General features: G+C 45.9%; 2 protein-coding genes across 2 annotated transcripts in view; both read left to right on the forward strand.

Annotated features, from left to right (window-relative positions):
• Nucleotides 1-14,149, forward strand: part of LOC311123699 (protein FAM171A1-like) — a 28,647-nt gene extending 14,498 nt beyond the window's left edge. The window contains 7 exon segments of the mRNA XM_084158209.1: nucleotides 2,709-2,867; nucleotides 5,702-5,878; nucleotides 8,497-8,544; nucleotides 8,547-8,639; nucleotides 9,102-9,216; nucleotides 10,268-10,385; nucleotides 10,647-14,149. Coding sequence (XP_084014335.1) covers nucleotides 2,709-2,867; nucleotides 5,702-5,878; nucleotides 8,497-8,544; nucleotides 8,547-8,639; nucleotides 9,102-9,216; nucleotides 10,268-10,385; nucleotides 10,647-12,206 — 2,270 coding nt within the window. The 3' untranslated portion in view covers nucleotides 12,207-14,149.
• Nucleotides 14,150-16,172: 2,023 nt separating this feature from the next.
• Nucleotides 16,173-25,460, forward strand: LOC311107675 (glycylpeptide N-tetradecanoyltransferase 2; the record flags this gene model as incomplete). The annotated part of the gene is made up of 12 exons (XM_084150196.1): nucleotides 16,173-16,282; nucleotides 17,122-17,239; nucleotides 17,514-17,655; nucleotides 22,083-22,201; nucleotides 22,321-22,412; nucleotides 22,585-22,701; nucleotides 22,911-23,081; nucleotides 23,224-23,332; nucleotides 23,509-23,679; nucleotides 24,882-25,049; nucleotides 25,160-25,297; nucleotides 25,440-25,460. 12 exons carry the CDS (start codon nucleotides 16,173-16,175, stop codon nucleotides 25,458-25,460), a joined length of 1,476 nt encoding a protein of 491 aa, XP_084006322.1.
• Between the last annotated feature and the right edge of the window lie 8 nt (nucleotides 25,461-25,468).

Below are 25,468 nucleotides of genomic sequence, written 5' to 3' on the forward strand. Positions count from 1 at the left end.
TTACCTTGTCTGCAGTAACGTAGCAGATATAAAAGAAAGCTACAGCAAAGTTGATACTGTGAGATTTCAAAACATTTAAAACCATGACTAGAGAGAGACTGTCAACGAATATGAGTGAGTGAGTTCATGTTTAAGTTCTTACTCAGCACTGTCAACACTTTGTATTCAACAGTTTTATAAGCCATAAAATGCGCGTTCTTCCTATTTCCACTCAGCTCTACAATGAGCACTGCAGCAGTAATGAATGAGTAGGACAGTGTGTCGATAGGCTTGCGTTATTATTAATAGCGGCTTGGGTCTTTTTTTAATATAGAGGAATATTTTACTTTCTCTGGTCATAGGAGGAACAACATGAATTTGTGCATGAGGCGGAAATAATGCGATGTGACTCGAGTTTCGCCAACAGCTGAAAGAAGGTGTCCCTTTTTGGTCAGTGTCAGTGGAGGAAAGGGAGAGCGGAGGGATGTTGAGAGGCGGACCCTCAGTCTGCTGCTCCCTCCCTCCGCTGAGACTGACCATCAGATGCAGGCACCATCAGCCCAATAAAATAAAAATAAAAAGCAAATTATTTAAATGTGCGCTCACTCAGCTGTGCCTCAAAAGTAATACAACAACGGATCTATTACCGGTGTGATCATATAGCCTACCTCAAATGTTTTAATATAATTTATATATTTCTTAAATGGCCCGAACAACAATGCATTGGCAGGGCAATTCAAGCAAAGCCAATATGCAGTGATAATGTATTGGGCCTATAGCTTACTGCACCAACCTCATTGCAACAGTACTGTTTTTGATTGGTTAATGTTTCATAGGCTTACGTTTATTTTATTTTTTAAATTTTTGCGGTAGATCTCAGCTTGCATTTTGACTCAGAAAGTGATCTTGACTCAGAAAGGTTGGTGGGTAGTGTTTCCTTGTTAACACTATCAACGTTTCCCTTTACTGTGGCAATTTTTATCGAATCAACGCAATATTAGCCACTTTCAATGCAACATACCGAAACAAAACAAACTATGCAAGATATTTTGTTGTAGGCAGAACGCAGAAGGCAGAACGCATCGGAGTAGGATTCTATTGCATTGACACGCACGACTCAGCCCGTACTCTACACAGACCGGTGCGGCATAACCAATCAGAGCTGCAGTAGGCCTATATGCAAATAGACCATTGCCATATATGAATCTGTGCCGTTTACTTTGAACTGGACTGTGTTTACAGCATGAACGGTTGTGAGTAAATGCGCTTGTTTTGAGATTACATTTACATTTTAGTCATTTAAGTTAGTGATAAAAAAATTTTTTATACTGGCCCCCCATGGGGAATCGAACCCACAACCCTGGCGTTGCAAACGCCATGCTCTATCAACTGAGCTACATCCCTGCCGGCCATTCCCTCCCCTACCCTGGACGACGCTGGGCCAATTGTGCGCCGCCCATGAGTCTCCCGGTCGCGGCCGGCTGTGACAGAGCCTGGATTCGAACCAGGATCTTTAGTGGCACAGTTAGCACTGCGATGCAGTGCCTTAGACCACTGCGCCACTCAGGAGATCAAAGCGATAGAGCTGCATGTAGCCACACATGCACATTTTGTTCATATCCTTTGCTAGTTCCATTATTTTACTTTGAGATTTGTGTGTATTGTGAATTGTTAGATACTACTGCACTGTTGGAGCTAGGAACACAAGCATTTCGCTACACCCGCAATAACATCTGCTAAGTATGTTTATGTGACCAATACAATTGTATTTGATTTTAGTTAGGGAGTTATTAGCCCAGTTATAGATAATTTGTAGTCAGCAATAGGAGAGTGATTGCTTCCTACAAGAGCACAAAACGTGTACAATCCTAGACCTCTTTGAAAAGCGAGTCAGGTGAAGAGCTTTTTTTTTGTCTTAAAGGGGCAGTGTTGTATTTTGAGACGGGCTTGAATAAGCTAAGTAGCCAATAGGCAGAGGGTAGCATCAGTATAAAAAATTTATGCACTCACTAACTGTAAGTCGCTCTGGATAAGAGTGTCTGCTAAATGACTACTAATATATATATATATTTTAAAAAAATAAGTGTCTGATTCTCTGTAATAATGCTATGGGAATAATAATGTATTTTATTTTGTAAAGTGGTTTCTTGCATCAAACAACACAAAAACATTTTCAGTCACCTCCTTGTCTGAAGGACAAGTGGATAAACAGGTTAATGTCAAGCCCTGCATGTTTTTTTCAAAAGTCTCATGAAATGTAGGCCTACATTGAACACCACACATTGGCTGCTACTGTAGGCTGAATGATAGAACAGCTATTTCCATGTTAAAATGTTATGGGATGCATTTTCTCCATTGTTTTTGATGGTAGGCCACTCTGGTAGGCCTACATTATGATCAAATAGCCACAGTAGCCTTTTGAGGGAACATTGTTCACAAGTATTGTAAAATGTGTAAACACACTATATACATCTTTCGACACACTTCACGTCTCACACACACACAGAGAGAGAGGGAGAGAGAGAGAGAATTAGAAAGGTGAGATTGATATAGAGGAGTAATAACAGAGTGATGAGAGTGAGCGGAGAGAAGGCCAGCGTTCATCACAAATCTTCCAGACATTAATTTGATAAGCAGCATTAAAAAGGGTTACAGGGGAGATGATCACTAAGGAACAGTGGATCTAAGTGTGTGAGTGGTTCCTGACCCCTCCCCCCTTTCCTCCCCAGGATTGAGGGGTCAGTCCTGGGTTCAGTTCCAGCGTCGAGCCCTGAGCCTCCCTCCCAACTCGTCCTACAGCAACCTCACTGCCCTGCTCACTGTGGCCAACAACCCCAGCCACATCCAGCACTTCCCCTACCTGCAGGGCCTGGGGGGCAACGGAACAGGTACCACCACTGGGACAGACTGGGACCAGACTTAGGTGAAATACACTGTTGGTACTATTCCATTGGTGCCGTTGTATCGGATAAACTAAATCAATTATTTGAAAGTATTTGACATATGGAGGAGGGGGATGAGGGGTGGATGGGGTGAAGGGAGTAGGGAAATTAGGGGTGAAGGGATGAGGGGTGGGTGGGGTGAAGGGATGAGGGGTGGGTGGGGTGAAGGGATGAGGGGTGGGTGGGGTGAAGGGATGAGGGGTGAAGGGATGAGGGGTGGGTGGGGTGAAGGGATGAGGGGTGGGTGGGGTGAAGGGATGAGGGGTGGGTGGGGTGAAGGTAGGGGTTGAGGGGTGGGTGGGGTGAGGTACAGCTCTCTGTAAGAGGCTCCATCAAAGATGCACTACCCAGAAGAGTCCCCTTTAACACAATATAACCTCTCTGTGCTCTCAAACAACCTGTGTGTGTATGTGTCCATTTCCATTTTTATCATTTAGCAGACACTCTTATCCTGAGTAACTTAGTGCATTCATCTTAAGATAGCTGGGTGGGACAACCACATACAGTGGGGGGAAAAAAGTATTTAGTCAGCCACCAATTGTGCAAGTTCTCCCACTTAAAAAGATGAGAGAGGCCTGTAATTTTCATCATAGGTACACGTCAACTATGACAGACAAAATGAGAATTTTTTCCAGAAAATCACATTGTAGGATTTTTAATTCATTAATTTGCAAATGATGGTGGAAAATAAGTATTTGGTCAATAACAACAATAACAAAAGTTTCTCAATACTTTGTTATATACCCTTTGTTGGCAATGACACAGGTCAAACGTTTTCTGTCAGTCTTCACAAGGTTTTCACACACTGTTGCTGGTATTTTGGCCCATTCCTCCATGCAGATCTCCTCGAGAGCAGTGATGTTTTGGGTCTGTCGCTGGCAACACGGACTTTCAACTCCCTCCAAAGATTTCTATGGGGTTGAGATCTGGAGACTGGCTAGGCCACCTCCAGGACCTTGAAATGCTTCTTACGAAGCCACTCCTTCGTTGCCCGGGCGGTGTGTTTGGGATCATTGTCATGCTGAAAGACCCAGCCACGTTTCATCTTCAATGCCCTTGCTGATGGAAGGAGGTTTTCACTCAAAATCTCATGATACATGGCCCCATTCATTCTTTCCTTTACACGGATCAGTCGTCCTGGTCCCTTTGCAGAAAAACAGCCCCAAAGCATGATGTTTCCACCCCCATGCTTCACAGTAGGTATGGTGTTCTTTGGATGCAACTCGGCATTCTTTGTCCTCCAAACACGACGAGTTGAGTTATTACCAAAAAGTTATATTTTGGATTAATCTGACCATATGACATTCTCCCAATCATCTTCTGGATCATCCAAATGCACTCTAGCAAAGTTCAGACGGGCCTGGACATGTACTGGCTTAAGCAGGGGGACACGTCTGGCACTGCAGGATTTGAGTCCCTGGCGGCGTAGTGTGTTACTGATGGTAGGCTTTGTTACTTTGGTCCCAGCTCTCTGCAGGTCATTCACTAGGTCCCCCCGTGTGGTTCTGGGTTTTGCTCACCGTTCTTGTGATCATTTTGACCCCACGGGGTGAGATCTTGCGTGGAGCCCCAGATCGAGGGAGATTATCAGTGGTCTTGTATGTCTTCCATTTCCTAATAATTGCTCCCACAGTTGATTTCTTCAAACCAAGCTGCGTACCTATTGCAGATTCAGTCTTCCCAGCCTGGTGCAGGTCTACAATTTTGTTTCTGGTGTCCTTTGACAGCTCTTTGGTCTTGGCCATAGTGGAGTTTGGAGTGTGACTGTTTGAGGTTGTGGACAGGTGTCTTTTATACTGATAACAAGTTCAAACAGGTGCCATTAATACAGGTAACGAGTGGAGGACAGAGGAGCCTCTTAAAGAAGAAGTTACAGGTCTGTGAGAGCCAGAAATCTTGCTTGTTTGTAGGTGACCAAATACTTATTTTCCACCATAATTTGCAAATAAATTCATAAAAAATCCTACAATGTGATTCTCTGGAGAAAAAAATTCTCAATTTGTCTGTCATAGTTGACGTGTACCTATGATGAAAATTACAGGGCCTCTCTCATCTTTTTAAGTGGGAGAACTTGCACAATTGGTGGCTGACTAAATACCTTTTTTCCCCACTGTATCCTCAGTCATAGAAAGTAAATTTTCCTCAAAGTAGTTGTCAGTGCTAGTAGGAAATAAAATAATAATAATAATAATAAAAAGTATAAAAACATAAGGTCACCCAACCCACCACTTAAAATCTCCTGTCACTCATCCTCTTTATACCCCTCTCCCCCTCTCTTTCTGTTTCCTCTCCTCTTACCTTTTCTCTCTCCCTTCTCTTCCTCTGCTCTTCTCCCTCTCTCTCCCTCTCACTACATCTCTCCTCTCCTTCCTCTCACTACTCCTCTCCTCTCCTCCCTCCCGCTGATCCTCTCACTACAACTTCTCCTCCTACCCTCTCACTCCTCACTGCTCCTCTCCTCCCCCTCTCTCCCTCTCACTGCTCCTCTCCTCCCTCTCCCTTTTCCTCTCACTACAACTTCTCCTCCCTCCCTCTCACTCCCTCACTGCTCCTCTCCTCGCTCTCTCTTCCTCTCACTACACCTCTCCTCTCCTTCCTCTCACTACACCTCTCCTCTCCTTCCTCTCACTACACCTCTCCTCTCCTTCCTCTCACTACACCTCTCCTCTCCTTCCTCTCACTACACCTCTCCTCCCTCTCTCCGACCCTCACTACTCTCATCTGCTCTCCTCCCTCCCTCACTACTCCTCTCTTTTGGCTCTCCTCTTCTCCTCTAACAGGAAGTGAGCGTAGGTTTGAGCTGACTCCAGTGGCGGCCATTTCTGTCCACCTATTGGCCAGCAAGGGGGTGGAGCTCCAGGTGAACGGACCAATCAGCATCTCCGTCCCTCTACCGGCCAATAGCGGCCTGAAGGAGAACCAACACATCCCAGCCTGGAGGTTCGACCCCAGTCTGGGTGAGTACACACACACACTCTCTCACACACACAGCTTTTCTGTTTTTCCCGTTCTGAGCAGGGAGCAGATTTTCTGTGTTTGGGTCCGGAGTTCCTCCTCTCTGAACTTCTAATCAGTGGGATAAGGTGTGTGTGTGTGTGTGTGTGTGTATGTATCCAGAAAGTTTATGGAATGTATGTCAGAGTCAAGCTGGGAAATGCATCACTACATTCTTATCTTTTTTAAAGGAACTGGGAAAAGAAAAGGCACCAGAATGCAACACACACACACACACACACACTGTACAGTGAGACGGGAGATTACAGTGTGGCAGAGTTATGAATGGAATAATTGAGAACTTTATAAAAGATTATCTACCATATTATTGGACATAACGCACCGTATTAAAATGCAAATCAAAACACAATACTTTCTGTTCCTGATTACATCCACATCACAAGATTGGCTAGAAAATGTAGCCTAACCTGTTTGGAAAATCACTCCCTCCCTCCCTCCCTCTCTCTCTGGCTACAGATCAGTACAGTTGTAGTCAGCCTTAGATCTATGGCTCAGCCAGTATTGCAGTGTAGGGATTTAGGAGGATAGCCAGAGTAGGGCTTGAACCAGTCACCCTGTGGCACACTACCAAGTACGTCCTGTGCTATGAAGGTCCAGTCAATGTGACCAACACAACGTGACTTACTGTTGCTGAAGGAGACCATTCACTAGCCCAATGAGTTGATTAGGACTGGGGCTATAGGAGCACACACAGACACACACACAGATATACACATAAGGTGTAAACAATCACACACAGTACTGTACATAGCCCAGTCCAGCACAGACATGTCCTCCTGAGGAGTCAACTCTCACTCTCACCTTTTACATGAGTCACATTGACATTGAAACCCACTGTTCCCACGTTGTCTTACAGCCAGAGGGTATTGTAGTCTTGTGTCAATACACACAAACACACACACACACACACACACACACACACACACACACACACACACGCTGTATGGGGTTAATATTTCCCAGCAACAGCCACCTCTGGTCCTCTGTGTTTTAGTCCACTGTTTCCCTAGCAACCCCCAAATAAAAAACCTAACAGGCCAGGGGCTTTAATTGAGTTTCTCCAGTGACCAGTTAGTGTGTGAGAGAGAGAGTTTGAGATTTCTCCAGAAATATTTCTGCCTGATCATTCTTTCTCCACACAAAGAAGCCAATGTTAGGAGGGAGTTTGTTGTTGTTGACTTGGCCTGCACATGGACAGGCTGCATGTAGAGAGGGGATAACATACACACACTTTCACAGGTACACACACAAGCTTTAACACACAGACACACACTCTCTCAAATCTGTTCTGCTAGTTTAACTGACAGCATTTATTTTATTCTGTGATGTTTTGGAGCACTGAGCTGAATGATGTCATATACTGTAAGAAAGGAGCATGTTTACCTCCTAGTGTGTGTGTGTGTGTGTGTGTGTGTGTGTGTGTGTGTGTGTGTGTGTGTTTACTTACTAGTTCTGTTTGTTCCGAAAGTAAGGCCACAACAATCTTTTGCCTCTGGAGTCTGTCTCTCTGTCTGTGTGTTTGTTGTTACAGATCCTAAAGCATTAGAGGCTCCAGTCCAGTGTTTTTCATCCACACTCCATATATTACAGAGAGGAGTTAATGGTGTAAATACCAGCCAGTTCACATCTGAACCGAGTTCATGATGACATTCTTACAAACACACACAAAGGACTAGTAGCTAATGTAAAGGTGACCGGTGTTGACTCTGTGACAGGGAAAGGCATCTGGAGCACTGCAGGCTATATTGTCTGCGTGTGCATGCTTGCGTGTGTGTGTGTATATGTGTGCGTGTGTATATGTGTGTGTGCGATGCCTTACAGCCAGAGGATACAATACCCTCTGGCTGTAAGGCATCGTCGGAACAGTGGGTTTCAATGTCACTAATGTAAAAGGTCATCCAGTGAGAGTTGACACCTCAGGAGGACATGGCTGTGCTGTGTCAGGCTGGGTTGGGTTGGGCTGTTTCAGTGCTTAGCTGTACTTGGTCCATGGGGATTGATGAGAACAGTGTGTGTGTGTGTGTGTGTGTGTGTGTGTGTGTGTTAGGGATGGAGGCGACCCGAATCACAAAGATGCTGAGTCACAGGCATTTCTCTCCATCTCTTGTTTCTCTCTCCCCCTCCCTGTACATTAGTTCTTCCCTTCTAATTGAATTACATCAGAGCATCTATAATAGACAGAGAATCCTCTGCAGAGCCTACTGCTGCACTGTCATAGCCCCTCTCATACACAGGTCTAGGATCAGCCTACATACCACAAATCCTTATCATAACCAATGGGGACTAAATGAAAAACTGACATTCGATCAGTGTCCAGGTCGTGTTACCTCATCTTACACAATGACTGTGTCTGGCTGTGTTATGATGATTCTAACTCCTATGGCTCATGGCCAGTATGAGTTATGACTGTGTCACTGTGAGTATGCTGCCTCCCTGTGGTTGACTGGAGAACCGCAGCAGCACAGTGACGAGGCCAAATGCTTTACACTGATTTACTATGGTTGAAGAGTATATCTCTAACTCTGTGTGTGTGTGTGTGTGTGTGTGTGTGTGTGTGTAGGGGCCTGGTTGAAGAGCAGTCTGGGCTATGTCCAGAGGGAGGCAGTCTGGGCTATGTCCAGAGGGAGGGAGACCAGCTCAGCCTAACCTACATCGCTCCTCAGCTTGGATACTGGGTGGCTACCATGTCCCCACTAGACACAGGTACCAACACACACCATGTCCCCACTAGACACAGGTACCAACACACACCATGTCCCCACTAGACACAGGTACCAACACACACCATGTCCCCACTAGACACAGGTACCAACACACACCATGTCCCCACTAGACACAGGTACCAACACACACCATGTCCCCACTAGACATAGGTACCAACACACACCATGTCCCCACTAGACATAGGTACCAACACACACCATGTCCCCACTAGACACAGGTACCAACACACACCATGTCCCCACTAGACACAGGTACCAACACACACCATGTCCCCACTAGACACAGGTACCAACACACATCATGTCCCCACTACACACAGGTACCAACACACACCATGTCCCCACTAGACACAGGTACCAACACACACCATGTCCCCACGAGACACAGGTACCAACATACACATTTAAAACAGGTAAAACTTGTGTGTGTGTGTTTCTGCAGGTCCGGTGGTGACAAAGGACATCAGTACGTACCACACAGTCTTCCTATTGGCCATACTGGGAGGCATGGCTGTCATCCTCCTCTGCCTGCTCTGTCTACTGCTGTACTACTGCAGGTCTGTCCGTCTGTCTGGATCAATGGACTTCCCTGCTGACTTTCATAAGTGTGTCTTGTGTGTCAGTGAAGGAGTCTTGAGTTTCAACAGGACTGTCTTCTCTTAACTGAACTTTATCCCCCTCTCTCTCTCTCTCTCTCTCTCTCTCTCTCTCTCTCTCTCTCTCTCTCTCTCTCTCTCTCTCTCTCTCTCTCTCTCTCTCTCTCTCTCTCTCTCCCTCTGTCTTTCTGTCTCGTCCTCTCTCTCTCCATGTCTGTCTCCTTGTCTCTCCCTCTCTTTCTCCCTGTCTCTCTCTCTCCCTGTCTTTCTGTCTCGTCCTCTCTCTCTCTCTCTCTCGCTCTCTCTGTCTTTCTGTCTCGTTCCCTCTCTCTCTCGCTCTCTCTCTCCATGTCTGTCTCCTTGTCTCTCTCTCTCTCTCTCTCTCTCTCTCTCTCTCTCTCTCTCTCTCTCTCTCTCTCTCTCTCTCTCTCTCTCTCTCTCTCTCTCTCTCTCTCTCTCTCTCTCTCTGTGCCTCTCTCTCTCTTTCTGTCTCGTCCTCTCTCTCTCTCCATGTCTGTCTCCTTGTCTCTCTCTCTCTCTCTCTCCCTCCCTCCCTCTCTCTCGCTCTCTCTGTCTTTCTGTCTCGTCCCCTCTCTCTCTCGCTCTCTCTCTCATGTCTGTCTCCTCTCTCTCTCTCTCTCTCTCTCTCTCTCTCTCTCTCTCTCTCTCTCTCTCTCTCTCTCTGTCGTCCTCTCTCTCTCTCTCCATGTCTGTCTCCTTGTCTCTCTCTCTCTTTCTCCCTGTCTCTCTTTCTCCCTGTCTCTCTCTCCCTGTCTTTCTCTCTGTCTTTCTGTCTCGTCCTCTCTCTCTCTCGCTCTCTCTGTCTTTCTGTCTCGTCCCCTCTCTCTCTCGCTCTCTCTCTCCATGTCTGTCTCCTTGTCTCTCTCACTGTCTCTCTCGCTCTCTCTCGCTCTCTCTCTCCATGTCTGTCTCCTTGTCTCCCTCACTGTCTCTCTCTCTCTCTCCGTCTCTCTCTCTCCCTGTCTCTCCCTCACTGTCTCTCTCTCTCCAGGCGTGGTTGTGTGAAGCCTCGTCTGTCCCATCGGAAGCTGAATCTGTCATCTGGTCTGGAGGGCAGTAAGAGAGATCAGGCCACCTCCATGTCTCACCTCAATCTCATCAGCAGCGAGGTCAGTCAACAACCAGGCCAGGGACCACTGGTCTCTTCGTACAAACATGCTTTCTCCCTTTTCCACTGCACTTTGTAACTGCCTTTGCACTTTCTATTGTTAAAATCACAGCTAATATTCTGTTTTTTCACTTTTGTGTTAGTGTGTATTCATGTTATTGTTCCCCTGTGTCATCTGTATATTTTCTTTGAAGAGCATGTTAGAAATGGCGCTGTGCTACTGTCTGTGGAAACTGACACTAAAATCTTGTCTCATCTTTAGGTTCATTTGGAGCTGGTCTCTACGACAACAGAACCCGACATGACCACGCCCATGCTCAAACCCTCCTCCTACGATTGCCATGACTTGGTCTCCCATGGCAACCACAGTCGCATGTCGCTAGGCAACCACAGCCAAAGTCGTCATGGCTCATCGCTAGGCAACCTGACGCCGCGCAGCAAAGACTACCGTCAGTCTGTGGAGACATTCCCGTTAAAGTCAGCCCTCTCCACCGGGACGGATGCCGGCTACCGCCAATCATACACCTCCATCTGCTCATCTACCAATCAGCTCCCAGATAGACTTTCATCCTCAAATCAGGTGCAGGCGTCGGCAGCTCAATTGAGTGGTGTGGGGGAGGGAGCGACTAGTGTGTGTGAGGCTACCTCCCCCTGCTCTCCACCTGTCTCCCCTATCAGAGGGGAGGGGTGTGAGCGCAGACCCCCAGACTACTTCCTGTCCCGATCTGTGGACCACCTGGGCTCCCTGCCCCTCTCCCTCCCCAGGCCGGGCCAGCTGCTGTGCTGTGGCTCTGTGGACCTGCTGAGTGGAGGAGACGGTTACCCCAGGAGGATCCGGCCCACCCTGGTGATCCCAGCCCACTACATGCGCCTGCCGGGGGAACACCCGCTGTGTGGCCAGGCCCTGTTCTTACAGACTGACCAGCAGAGTGACCTGGAGACCATCCAGGCTGAGCTCAACGCCTCACACTCCCAGCAGCCTCTGGGGCAAACACACACCGACTATGCCACCGCCTCAGCCAACCAGGGACTAAGAGAGGGGCAAGGGGAGTGGAGCAGCCTATCAGAGTCCCTGTCTATCCCGACAGCACTTGGGGAGGCAGGGATTATGCAAATGAACGGCGAGGACACGCTATTGGCCGAGAAGAAACTGATGGAACTGAGGGGAGGGAAGCCCCTCACACACCCACGCGCCTGGTTCGTCTCATTGGACGGTCGGTCTAACGCCATCAGACACTCTTACATAGACTTGCAGCGGGCTGGACAAGCCAAGGGGAATCCAGGGGGAGGAGGTAGCCATGGTAACAACAGTGGTGGTAGACATGTCAACGGAAACGACGCAAGTCTGGACTCCGGTGTGGACCTGAACGAGCCCAGAGCGGGGCGGAGGGGGGTAGGAGAGAGGGAAAGAGAGAGGGGGAGGACAAAGAGCGGCCCTCCTGCCATGGCCTACACCCAGCTGGTATATGTGGATGACCTGGACGGGCCGGACAGCGAGGAGGAGGGGGAGACTCCTGAGTGTAGCCCCCAGGACAGCCCTTTGGGTCCAGTGTTGCAGAACACACAGGGACATCAAGAAGAAGAAGAGGAGGAACACAGAGGAGAGGGGATGATACAGGAAGAGGCTCCTTCACCCCTCTCCTCCCCCTCCTCCTCCTCCCCACCCCCCCTCCCAGAGCCAGAAGGCGTGGTCTTCAGGACTGAGCATGACCAGACAGCCCTACTGGCTGTTGCCCCTGATGACCACGGAGAGGAGGAGAAGAAGAGCCCCTGGCAGAAGAGGGAGGAGCGCCCCCTACTGGCAGCCTTTAACCTCAAATAACCTCTGACCCTTGAACTATGACATTACTTCCCCCCACCACCCCACCCCAGAGTGACATGAAGAAGGATTAGCCAGCTATAGATGTCCAGACCATTCAGGAAGTACATCTGCACTGGGAGCTAAATGGAACTGTCAGTGAATGGAAACGATTGGAACAGTTGGAACTCCGTTGGAACTCCATACATCCTAATCTCTTTTATGACATGTCTAATCCTTACTGTGTGTCATCCTAGCCCCACACTACATGGACAGGCCACTGACTAGACATGCCATAGAGACTTTGTCTGAGTGATACAGATGAACTCCTGAAGTTAAAAAAACAACGTCAGAGAACATGTTATGCACAACTGCTATGCCTTTAGTAAATTAGCCAGCAAAAAGAGGCTGTAGAATGAAGCAGAGACAGACAATGAGTGTGCTTCAATACTTATCAGCAGCTTCCTTTCCTCAGTCTTATCTGCTTCAGTCCACTGATCTGAAAAGCATCGGACAAGTAAAAGCAATATGGCGGATGTCTATTGGCAGGTCTAGGTAGAAGGGGTAGTAGTGTTTTAAGAACAGTAACTAGGACACAGGATATACATACGGCAGGAAAGGAAGCTACTCAAATGTACTCTAATGTATAATTCTGCAGGTAGACGTTGCCCAGAGCACAGATCTACGATCAGTTTTCCCCCCACAAGTCTTAATCTGGGCGGCAGGTAGCCTAGCGGTTATAGCGTTGGGCCAGTAACGGAAAGGTCAATGGTTCGAAAATACCCGAGCCAACAAGGTGATAAATCTATCGATGTGCCCTTGAGCAAGGCACTTAACCCTAATTTGCTCCAGGGGCGCTGTACTACTATGGCTGACCCTGTAAAACAACACATTTCACTACACCTATCCGGTGTATGTGACACTAAAATATATTTTGTTTTGTTCTTTTTTTAGTTTTCCACTTTCCAACATTAGGGTACCTTAGATCAGTGTATGTGTAACTTCAACTTCCCATCCACACGACTGGTGAATCAGATAATGGGATACACCCCCCTCTGTTGGTGACTGTGGATATTGCAGCACTATACCAGTGAGGTTTTATATGAAGGTTTTTAGGTGTTGAACCACTGACTTCGGCATACTTTGCTCTGAACGGCTATGCATCACTTTTATACAGTTGCTTGAGATGCCTTGTTTTGTAATTTTAAGTACTCTGTGATTTTAGTTGCCAAACTATTTTACTCAAATGAGTTTATGCTATTTTCTACTCGGATATGTTTTATTGTTTTTTTCCCTTACTGTAAGTACAGAGTTTTAACACACGCACACCCAAGCCTTTTCTCTGATACCAAACTGCATCCTGTCGTTTTGAAACCACTATAATCGACTTCCTCGTTCTCCAAGTGCCTTTGAACAAGTTGACTCGTACACATCAGTTGATCAGTTCAACTAGCTATTTATTTCTCCTCTCCCCTGTTGAGCTCTAACCCTCCACTACCTCATCCCTCTCTCCTCTCCTCCCTCTGTCCCTGGCAGACGGCATGCAGTAACCCCCCTCTCTCCTCTCCTCAGTCACAAAGGGAGGATGCTGTGTGGCTATAGCTAGATTGTTTATTGACTTTTGCATCTGCCTCTGTGTGCCTGTGTTTTGTCAGCTTGAGTGTGTGGGCCCGTCTATGTAGTCATGTCTTTCTGAGCAAGCATGTGCAGACGATATACTGCAGGTCATGTGTGTGTGGGACAGCATATGACATCTGAGGCATATTACAGTGTATATAGTTCTCTCTACATGTTGACGTGTGAGCTAGTGTTGTGAATGACCCCTCATCCTCTCTCTCTCTCTCTGTACTCCATCACCATAGTAACCACTCTGGGAGAGTACTGTATGTTACTGTACCCTCCATTCTAAATGTCTTAACTGGTTGCTTGTATTATAATTTACGCTTATTATTCTGAATAAAGAGACAAACTGGACTTCTGCATCTTCTGTGGATTGTTTAGCACTAGTCTAGAGACTATAGAGCAGGTTTGGGTGTAGTAGAATTAAGGAGAACATAATTGAGTCATCCTCTGTAGATCAACGTCAAATGTGGGCAAGCTTCAGGATTAGACTGTATCCGGATGCATGGTTCACATTCTGCTCTTATGGTTTTTGTTAATGTATCTGATAACTAATGCAGTAGTCATGGCTACATGTTCTTCAGCACTGAGCCACACTGAATTATAGTAAAGCTTTTCATTCACTTATGTTTGACCTATTTGTTTCCATTAGGCTTGTCAGATTTCATGCTCCTTTTGACGGACCTGTATATAGACAAGAAATCGATCAACATCTTGCTGACTGGGAGAACCTGACTCCCCCCTCAAGGCTTTCCCGGTTGGCAGTTACTAACGGGCGGATTTAAGAGAGCAGTATATCAACCCACTGATGGCCATATTGGGACATAACGGCCAGAGAACTTGCAGCTCAGCCGTTTCCCCCCAAATTCAGTAGCTGGCAGACGCACTCCATAGCGTGGCAATGCTGATGTGTTAAAAAAAAATATATATGATAACTTTTGATCTACACTATATATACAAAAGTATGTGAACACCCCATCAAATTAGTGGATTCGGCTATTTCAGCCACACCCGTTGCTGCAGGTGTATAGAATCGAGCACACAGCCATGCAATCTCCATGGACAAACATTTGCAGTAGAATGGCCTTACTGAAGAGCTCAGTGACTTTCAACGTGGCACCGTCATAGGATGCCACCTTTCCAACAAGTCAGTTCGTCAAATGTCTGCCCTGCTAGAGCTGCCCCGGTCAACTGTAAGTGCTGTTATTGTGAAGTGGAAATGTCTAGGAGCAACAACGACTCAGCGTGATGTGGTAGACCACACAAGCGCACAGAACGGGACCGGCGAGTGCTGAGGCGCGTAGCTCGTAAAAATCATCTGTCCTCAGTTGCAACACTCACTACCGAGTTCCAAACTGCCTCTGCAAGCAACGTCAGCACAATAACTGTTCGTCCGGAGCTTCATGAAATGGGTTTCCATGGCCGAGCAACTGTACACAAGCCTAAGATCACCATGCGCAATGCCAAGCGTCGGCTGGAGTGGTGTAAAGCTCGCAGCCATTGGACTCTGGAGCAGTGGAAACGCGTTCTCTGGAGTGATGAATTACGCTTCACCATCTGGCAGACCGACAGACGAATCTGGGTTTTTCAGATGCCAGGAGAAGAACGCTACCTGCCCCAATGCATAGTGTCAACTGTAAAGTTAGGTGGAGAAGGAATAATGGTCTGGGGCGGTTTTTCATGGTTCGGGCTAAGCCCCTTAGTTCCAGAGAAGGGAAATCTTAACGTTACAGCATACAATCACATTCTAGACGATTCTATCACATTCTAGACGATTCTGTGCTTCAAACTTTGTGGCAACAGTTTGAGGAAGGTCCTTTCCTGTTTCAGCATGATAATGCCCCTGTGCACAAAGCGAGGCCCATACAGAAATGGTTTGGTGAGATTGGTGTGGAAGAACTTGACTGGCCTGCACAGAGCCCTGACCTCAACCCCATCGAACACCTTTGGGATGAATTGGAACGCCGAATGCGAGCCAGGCCTAACCTCACTAATGCCTTTGTGGCTGAATGGAAGCAAGACCCTGCAGCAATGTTCCAACATCTAGTGGAAAGCCTTCCCAGAAGAGTAGAGGCTGTTATAGCAGCAAAGGGGGGACCAACTCCATATTAATGCACATGATTTTGGAATGAGATGTTCGACGAGCAGGTGTCCACATACTTTTGATCATGTAGTGTATCACTGACCTCTCCTTGTATCGCTGTGATGTGATTTGGGAACGTAGCCTACTGCGCTGCAAACGTGCTGCGATGTGATTGGCCACTAGATGGCGCTATTTCAGACTTAACCCTCTTTGTTTTTTCCATCCCTCCCTGTCGCCTGTATCATTCAGCATATTTTTTTATATAAATATATATGTTTTCATCCATGATGGCGGAGGATAGCGAGTCCGCAGCCAGCCAGCAGAGCCTGGAGCTGGACGACCAGGATACCTGCGGAATAGATGGCGATAACGAGGAGGAGAATGAACATATGCAAGGGTGAGGCTCGGCTTCTCCAACCAGACAAAACGCAGCAGTCCGGGGAAGCACGCTTCCACGCTCTGATGGCCCGGTGCTGTGTAGGGGGTGGATGAGATTCTTTGGATAAAGAGCTCGCGCACACGTCTAACGTTTAGTTTATTTACGACCAAGGCCCATAGATGCCCTGTTCGCTAATAATGTTTTTATGTGATGATGGACCTCTGTTGTCTGAGTCCTGCTGGCTAGTGGATGTCATGGCAGTGTAGCCATATAAATTAAAGCTAGCTTTTCATTTGAATGAATGAGACTCAGCGTGCTAGGCGTTATGTAGTAATTGCTAGCTAACTGGCCAGCTAGCTAAATTGCCTGTTCAGCATGTGTGTAGCCTGTAGGATTGACTTGTTTATATTTAAAGCAATTGCGTCAATGGAAGGGCATAAGCTAAATGCATATATTTATCTAACTAAAAGGCTTATTTTGTTTTATACTACTGGCGCATTTGCTAGCTAGCTAACGGCAGCGCATATCCTTGGCTATCCTTCTCTGACGTTACAGAAGCAGGCTAGACCTAAAACCGTCTGAAAGCTAAACGTTGTTGTTAGGCAGAGCGATGGCTTCTCCGTTCCGCGTACACCCACTGAGGTATACCCACTATAGCCAACAGCGATAATCGTAGATTTATAAATGTCCTGCAACTCACGTAGTGTATGCATAATTTGGCCCCCATTTTAGCCTGACTTTAATTATTCAGCATGACAGCTTCCACTTGCATGACACTACTACTACTACTGCCAGTTAACCTTTACTCCAGAGCAGAGATGTAGCCAGCTAGCTATCAAATCTGTCTGTGTGTGTAGGAGTCCGGGGGGAGACTTGGGGGCTAAGAAGAAGAAGAAGAAACAGAAGAGAAAGAAAGAGAAGCCGAGCTCAGGAGGGGCCAAGTCAGACTCTGCCTCAGACTCACAGGAGATAAAGGTGCCTAACCTCTCTCTCTCCCCCTGGCCCAATTCCAAATCAAGCCCTATGCACTTGTGGAGATCTGACTGGATTTGACAGGTGTAAGCAATAGGGTAATAGCGCCACCTTGCCCTGAGATAGGCTAGGTGGAAGTTACACCATATTGCATATACCAATCAAATCCTCTCAGATCTCCACAAGTGCATAGGTCGTAAGGGGTCCATTTGGGATTTGGCCTCTCTCTCTTTCTCTCTGAGTGTGTGTGTGTTGTAACCTTCTCACCTGTGTGTAGAACCCAGGGCTGCCCATGCAGAAGCTGCAGGACATCCAGAGGGCCATGGAGTTGCTGTCCTGCCAGGGACCAGCTAAGAGCATCGACGAGGCCACCAAACACAAGTACCAGTTCTGGGACACACAGCCTGTACCTAAACTCAGTGAGTAGGGACACACACACACACACACACACACAGTGAGTGAGACATAAACACTCGATCACACACTTTTATTAAGCTACACAACATTTACATTTACATTTTTAGTCATTTAGCAGACACTCTTATCCAGAGCGACTTACAGTTAGTGAGTGCATAACACACACACCATATCACTAGATCGATTACTCACTAGCAATATGTTAATTCTTATTTTCCATATATCCCATCATCTTTTATTTCTTCATCATTCTACTCTACTAGATGTAAAATGTACATTGTTTTTCCATCTTTAAATTGTTAATTACATTGTTTCTTATTCAGGAGTGGCGTTTCAATTTGTTTTTAAATAAAAATGGAAAACCCTTCACTTAGCACATGAAAATCATGAAATCACAAAATATTAACACTGTTCACATCATACATTGTTGTGTGTGTGTGTCTGCTTGCGAGAGAGCTAAAGAGGGAGTGAGGGCCAGAGAAAGACGGAAGGAAACGTGTGATTTATAGGTTACTGAAGAGTTCGTTCCTCTTGCTCCAGTCCATGGCAGGGGCCTTCTTGGATGAGCGTTTCTGGTGAGCTCTCTCCTTGGCCTGGGCTAGAGACATGCTGAGGGCTTGCATTAGGTTCCTTAGCCGGAGGGGTACCTCTGGTGGAGGGGTGCTGGCAGCAGATGTCGGTAGAGAGGCAGTGGAGGAGGTGCTGGATGTAGACAAACTGACGGACATATACAGTGCCTATAGAAAGTCTACACCTCCCTTGGATGTCTTCACATTTTGTTACAAATTGGGATTTAATTGTCACTTTTTGTCAATGATCTACACAAAATACTTAGTGGAAGAATGTTTTTTTTATATATACAGTACCAGTCAAATGTATGGACACCTACTCATTCCATGTTTTTTTTGTGTTTTTTTTTGTCATTTAGCAGACGCTCTTATCCAGAGCAACTTACAGGAGCAATTAGGGTTATGTGCTCAAGGGCACATCGACAGATTTTTCACCTAGTCGGCTCGGGGATTATAACCAGCGACCTTTCGATTACTGGCACAACGCTCTTAACCACTAAGCTACCTGCCGCCCCCATTTTTCTTTATTTTCACTATTTTCTACATTGTAGAATAATAGTGAAGACATCAAAACTATGAAATAACACATATGGAATCATGTAGTAACCAAAAAAGTATACAGAAGATAGCCCTATTTGGTAAAAGACCAAGTCCATATTATGGCAAGAACAGCTCAAATAAGCAAAGAGAAACGACAGTCCATCATTACTTTAAGACATGAAGGTCAGTCAATACGGAACATTTCAAGAACTTTGAACGTTTCTTCAAGTACAGTCTCAATAACCATCAAGCGCTATGATGAAACTGGCTCTCATGAGGACCACCACAGGAAAGGAAGACCCAGAGCTACCTCTGCTGCAGAGGATAAGTTCATTAGAGTTACCAGCCTCAGAAATTGCAACCCAAATAAATGCTTCACAGAGTTCAAGTAACAGACACATCTCAACATCAACTGTTCAAAGGATACTGCGTGAATCAGGCCTTCATGGTCAAGTTGCTGCAAAGAAACCACTACTAAAGGACACCAATAATAAGAAGAGACTTGCTTGGGCCAAGAAACACGAGCAATGGACATTAGACCGGTGGAAATCTGTCCTTTTAGTCTGAGTCCAGATTTGAGATTTTTGGTTCCAACCTCTGTGTCTTTGTGACACGCAGAGTAGGTGAACAGATGATCTCCGCATGTGTGGTTCCCACCGTGAAGTATGGAGGAGAGGTGTGATGGTGTGGGGGTGCTTTGCTGGTGACACTGTCAGTGATTTATTTAGAATTCAAGGCACACTTAACCAGCATGGCTACCACAGCATTCTGAAGCGATACGCCATCCCATCTGGTTTGCGCTTAGTGGGACTATCATTTGTTTTTCAACAGGACAATGACCCAAAACACACCTCCAGGCTGTGTAAGGGCTATTTGACCAAGAAGGAGAGTGATGGAGTGCTGGCCTCCACAATCCCCCAACCTCAACCCAATTGAGATGGTTTGGAATGAGTTGGACCGCAGACTGAAGGAAAAGCAGCCAACAAGTGCTCAGCATATGTGGGAACTCCTTCAAGACTGTTGGAAAAGCATTCCTCATGAAGCTGGTTGAGAGAATGCCAAGAGTGTGCAAAGCTGTCATCAAGGCAAAGGGTGGCTATTTGAAGAATCTCAAATCTCAAATATATTTTGATTTGTTAAAAAAAAAATTGGTTACTACATGATTCCATATGTGTTATTTCATAGTTTTGATGTCTTCACTATTATTCTACAATGTAGAAAATAGTAAAAGTAAAGAAAAACCCTTGAATGAGTAGGTGTGTCCAAACTTTTGACTGGTACTGTATATTAATAAAAAATGTCAATCTTTGTCATTTAACAGATGCTTTTATCCAGAGTGACTTACAGTTAGTGCATTCATCTTAAGGTAGTTAGGTGGGACAACCACATATCACAGACATAGTAAGTACATTTTTCCTCAAAGAGCTTTTAAGGAGGCATTTATTTATTTTTTATTTTGGTGGGGGATGCTGTGGGATTATTTAAGATACTATTTGAAGAGGTAGGGTTTCAGGTGTTTTCGGAAGCAGGTTCCAACATTGGGCTGCCAGGACAGAGAAGAGCTTGGACTGGGCTGAGCGGAAGCTGCCCTCCCGTAGGGGTGGGAGGGCCAAGAGACCAGAGGTGGCAGAACGGAGTGCTCGGGTTGGGGTGTAGGGTTTGAGCATAGCCTGAAGGTAAGGAGAGGCAGTTCTTCTTGCTGCTCCATAGGTAAGTACCATGGTCTTGTAGTGGATGCAAACTTCAACTGGAAGCCAGTGGAGTGTGCGGAGGAGCAGGGTGACAACTTGGGAAGGTTGAACACCAGGCGGGCTGCAGATTAAACACTAATATACTTTGATTAGATAAGTATTCAGTCCCCTGAGTCAATACATGTTAGAAACACCTTTGGCAGCGATTACAGCTTTGAGTCTTCTTGGGTAAGTCTCATAAGAGCTTTGCACACCAGTATTGTGCAATATTTGTAAATTATTCTTTTCAAAATTCTTCAAGCTCTGTCAAGGTGTTGGGGATCATGGCTAGACAGCAATTTTCAAGTCTTGACATACATTTTCAAACAGATTCAAGTCAAAACTATATTGGCCGCTCAGGAACATTCACAGTGTCTGGTGTAAAGCAGATTGAAGCAGGTTCTCCTCTAGGATTTTGCCTGAGTTTAGCTCCATCCCGTTTCTTTACATCCTGAAAAACTCCCCAGTCTTTGCTGGTGTCAAGCATACCCACACCATGATGCAGCCACCACCATGCTTAAAAATAAGGAGGCAGTTACTCATTGATGGATTTGCCCCAAACATTAGACTTTGCATTTAGGCCAAAAAGTGTATTGCTTTGCCATATTTTTTTGCAGTATTACTTTAGTCCCTTGTTCCATACATATGCATGTTTTGGAATATTTGTATTCTTCTTTTCACTCTGTCATTTAGGTCATTATTGTGGAGTCACAACAATGTTGTTGATCCATCCTCAGTTTTCTCCCATCACGGCCATCGAACTCTATAGCTGTTTTAAAATCACCAATGGCATCATGGTGACATCCCTAAGCAGTTTCCTTCCTGTCCTGCAGCTCAGTTCAGAAGGACTACTGCATCTTTGATGTGTCTGGGTGGTTTAATACAATATTCACAGCATAATTATTAACTTGACCATGCATAAAGATATATTCAATGTCTGATTTGTTATTTTTACCCATCTACCTATCACTGCCCTTTATGAGGCTTTCGAAAAGTTCGCTGGTCTTTGTAGTTGAATCTGTGCTTGAAATTCAATACTTCACAGAGACCTTACAGATGTTTTATGTATGGGGGACAGAGGAAGGGGTAGTCATTCAAAAATCATGTCAACCCCTATTATTTCACACCGAGTCCATATAACATATGTGATTTGTTAAGCCAAATTTTACTTCTGAACTAATTTAGGCTTGCCTAAACAAAGGGGCTGAATAGTTATGCAATGACTATTTAAGTATGAAATGTTTATTAATTTGTAAAAATGTGTAGAATTTTGAGTATTTTGTGTAGTATTTTGTATAGATCAATGACAAAAAAATACAATTAAATCTATTTCAATACCACTTTGTAACGCAACAAAATGTGAAAACGGTTCTAGGGGGTGTAAACTTTCTAGATGCACTGTAAATATTGTACAGATACAGTACTCCCACAATCAGAGAAAGTGAAGCAGATTATTATAGTAAGAAAACACTGGCTGTATTTCCTGTATTTTGTGATTGTGTGGTTGATTGATTGTAATTGTGTGGCTGGTTGTGATTGTGTAGCTGGTTGTGATTGTGTGGTTGTGATTGTCTGGTTGTGTTTTGGCAGATGAGGTTGTAACGAGCCATGGGCCCATCGAGGCTGACAAGGACAACATCAGACAGGAGCCCTACTCTCTACCTCAGGGCTTTATGTGGGACACTCTGGACCTCAGCAACGCTGACGTGGTGAGTGTGTGTATGTTTCTTTGTGTTTAAAAAGTTTATATTCAGTGCCACCAGACATCTAGGTCTTGCTATCGGAAGACTTTACTAAGACTCTCTTTCTCTCTCTGTCTCTCTTTCAGCTGAAGGAGTTGTACACCTTGTTGAATGAGAACTATGTGGAGGATGATGACAACATGTTTAGATTTGATTACTCACCCAACTTTCTCAAATGGTAAGAAGTGAAATCCATACTCGACTTAGATTATGTTCAACTGTCTGTGTTTGGCCTCTGTCTAAACTACTCTACTTCCTTTTTTTTTTTTTTCTTTCTCTCTCTCTTTCTCTCTCTTTCTCTCTCTTTCTCTCTCTCTCTTTCTTTCTCTCTTTTTCTCCTTCTCCCTCAGGGCGTTGCGTCCTCCAGGCTGGTTGCCCCAGTGGCATTGTGGGGTGAGGGTTTCCTCCAATAAGAAACTGGTTGGTTTCATCAGTGCCATTCCTGCTGATATCCACATATATGACACGTGAGTCACACACACACACACACACACCCAACCCCCCCTCCCCCCCCCCCCCCACACACATACACACACAGACCCTAACCACACATCGGACACACATCAACATCGTGGACAGGTGCATGTCAGTGCTGAACTTGATGCACACTTTTTCCCCCTCTTTCTCTCTTTCTCACTCTCTCTCTTTCTCTCTCTCTCTCTCTTTCTCTCTCCAGCTTAAAGAAGATGGTTGAGATAAACTTCTTGTGTGTCCATAAGAAATTGCGTTCGAAGCGTGTGGCTCCAGTTCTGATCAGGGAGATCACACGAAGGGTTAACTTGGAGGGTATATTCCAGGCCGTCTACACGGCAGGAGTGGTACTACCCAAACCTGTGTCTACCTGCAGGTACACACACACACACACACACACACACATACAATTCATGAATTTGTCTTCACAGAATGAGAATGCATAACATAAGTTGCCTCGCTGTATTAAGTTGACTGTAACTAGAGTATGTAACTGGAGTATTGTGTTTTGTGGACAGGTACTGGCATCGTTCTCTGAACCCCAGGAAGCTGGTGGAGGTGAAATTCTCTCACCTGAGCAGAAACATGACGCTGCAGAGAACCATGAAACTGTATAGACTACCGGACGTAAGAACACACACAATGTTACACTTCCACCATTTATCACATTTATCCTACACTGAGCAAGACACTTTTCCCCCAACCGAGGGTGCTAATGAACTTTGCTTTATTGTTACAAGCCTGTGTGAGAAGTGTGATGCTGGGTGTATGTATATAACTCCCCTTTCTCTCTGGCTCTGTAGAGCACTAAGACCCCGGGCTTGCGGGCGATGGAGAGGCGTGACGTGCGTCAGGTGACGGAGCTGCTGCAGAAGCACATGAGACGTTTCCAGCTGGCGCCCTCTATGGGCGAGGAGGAGGTGGCACACTGGTTCCTCCCTCAGGACAACATTATAGACACATTCGTAGTGGAGGTACATTTACATTTACATTTTAGTCATTTAGCAGACGCTCTTATCCAGAGCGACTTACAGTTAGTGAATAATTTTTTTTTTTTTATACTGGCCCCCCGTGGGAATCAAACCCACAACCCTGGCGTTGCAAACGCCATGCTCTATCAACTGAGCTACATCCCTGCCGGCCATTCCCTCCCCTACCCTGGACGACACTGGGCCAATTGTGCGCCGCCCATGAGTCTCCCGGTCGCGGCCGGCTGCGACAGAGCCTGGATTCGAACCAGGATCTCTAGTGGCACAGTTAGCACTGCGATGCAGTGCCTTAGACCACTGCGCCACTCAGGAGGTAGGGGTCTGTCTTTTTGTCTGTTCAATTAGATAATTAGGTGGATATACTGAACAAAAATATAAACGCAACATGTAAAGTGTTGGTCCCATTTTTCATGAGCTGAAATAAAAGATCCCAGTAATGTTCCATAAGCACAAAAAGCTTATTTCTCTCATATTTTGTGTGCAAATTTGCTTACATTCCTGTTAGAGAGCATTTCTCCATGCCAAGATAATCCATCCACCTGACAGGTTTAGCATATCAAGAAGCTGATTAAACAGCATGATCATTACACAGGTGTACCTTGTGCTGGGGACAATAAAAGGCCACTCAAAAATTTGCAGTTTTGTCACACAACACAATACCACAGATGTCTCAAGTTTTGAGGGAGTGTGCAATTGGCATGCTGATTGCAGGAATGTCCACCAGAGCTGTTGCCAGATAATTTAATGTTAATTTCTCTACCATAAGCCGCCTCCAACGTTGTTTTAGAGAATTCGGCCTCACAACCACAGACCACGTGTAACCACGCCAGCCCAGGACCTCCACATCCGGCTTCTTCACCTGCGGGATCGTCTGAGACCAGCCACCCGGACTGCTGATGAAACTGAGGAGTATTTCTGTCTGTAATGAAGCCCTTTTGTGGGTAAAAGCCCATTCTGATTGGCTGGGCCTGTCCCAAGTAGGTGGGCCTGGCTTCCAAATGGGTGGGCCAATGGCTGCGCCCCTTCCCAGTCATGTGATTTCCATAGATTAGGGCCTAAGGAATTTATTTCAATTGACTGATTTCCTTATATGAACTGTAACACAGTAAAGTCGTTGAAATTGTTGCATGTTGCATTTTATATTTTTGTTCAGTATCGATACTGACATCTGTGTTTACCCCCATCAGGGTGCCGGTGGTGTGTTGACAGACTTCACTAGTTTCTACACCCTGCCCTCCACAGTGATGCACCATCCACAGCACAGAAGTCTGAAGGCTGCTTACTCCTTCTACAGTGTTTACACACACGTTCCACTACTGGACCTGATGAATGACACTCTCATACTGGCCAAACTGGTACTGCGCGCGCACACACACACACACACACTTTTCCCAACATAAATACAAAGGTTCAACAGAACTACGATCACGTCCATCTAAATGGTGTGTGTTTGTGTGTCACACAGAAAGGCTTTGATGTGTTTAATGCTCTGGACCTGATGGAGAACAAGGTGTTTCTGGAGAAGCTCAAATTTGGCATCGGAGACGGCAACCTGCAGTATTACCTCTTTAACTGGAAATGTCCCCCCATGGACCCCGACATGGTGAGGCGTGTGTGTGTGTGTGTGTGTCAAGAAGGTGGGGTGAATTCCTGGGTGTTCTGTGAGCATGTGAAAGGATTTCATAATGGATAATCAATCAATCAATAATTCTAATTATGATTCTATCTCTGTCGCTCTGTTTCAGGTTGGCCTTGTTCTTCAATAACTAGTCTG

Source organism: Coregonus lavaretus (genome assembly GCF_964263955.1).
Source record: "Coregonus lavaretus genome assembly, chromosome: 3".
Lineage (NCBI taxonomy): Eukaryota > Metazoa > Chordata > Actinopteri > Salmoniformes > Salmonidae > Coregonus > Coregonus lavaretus.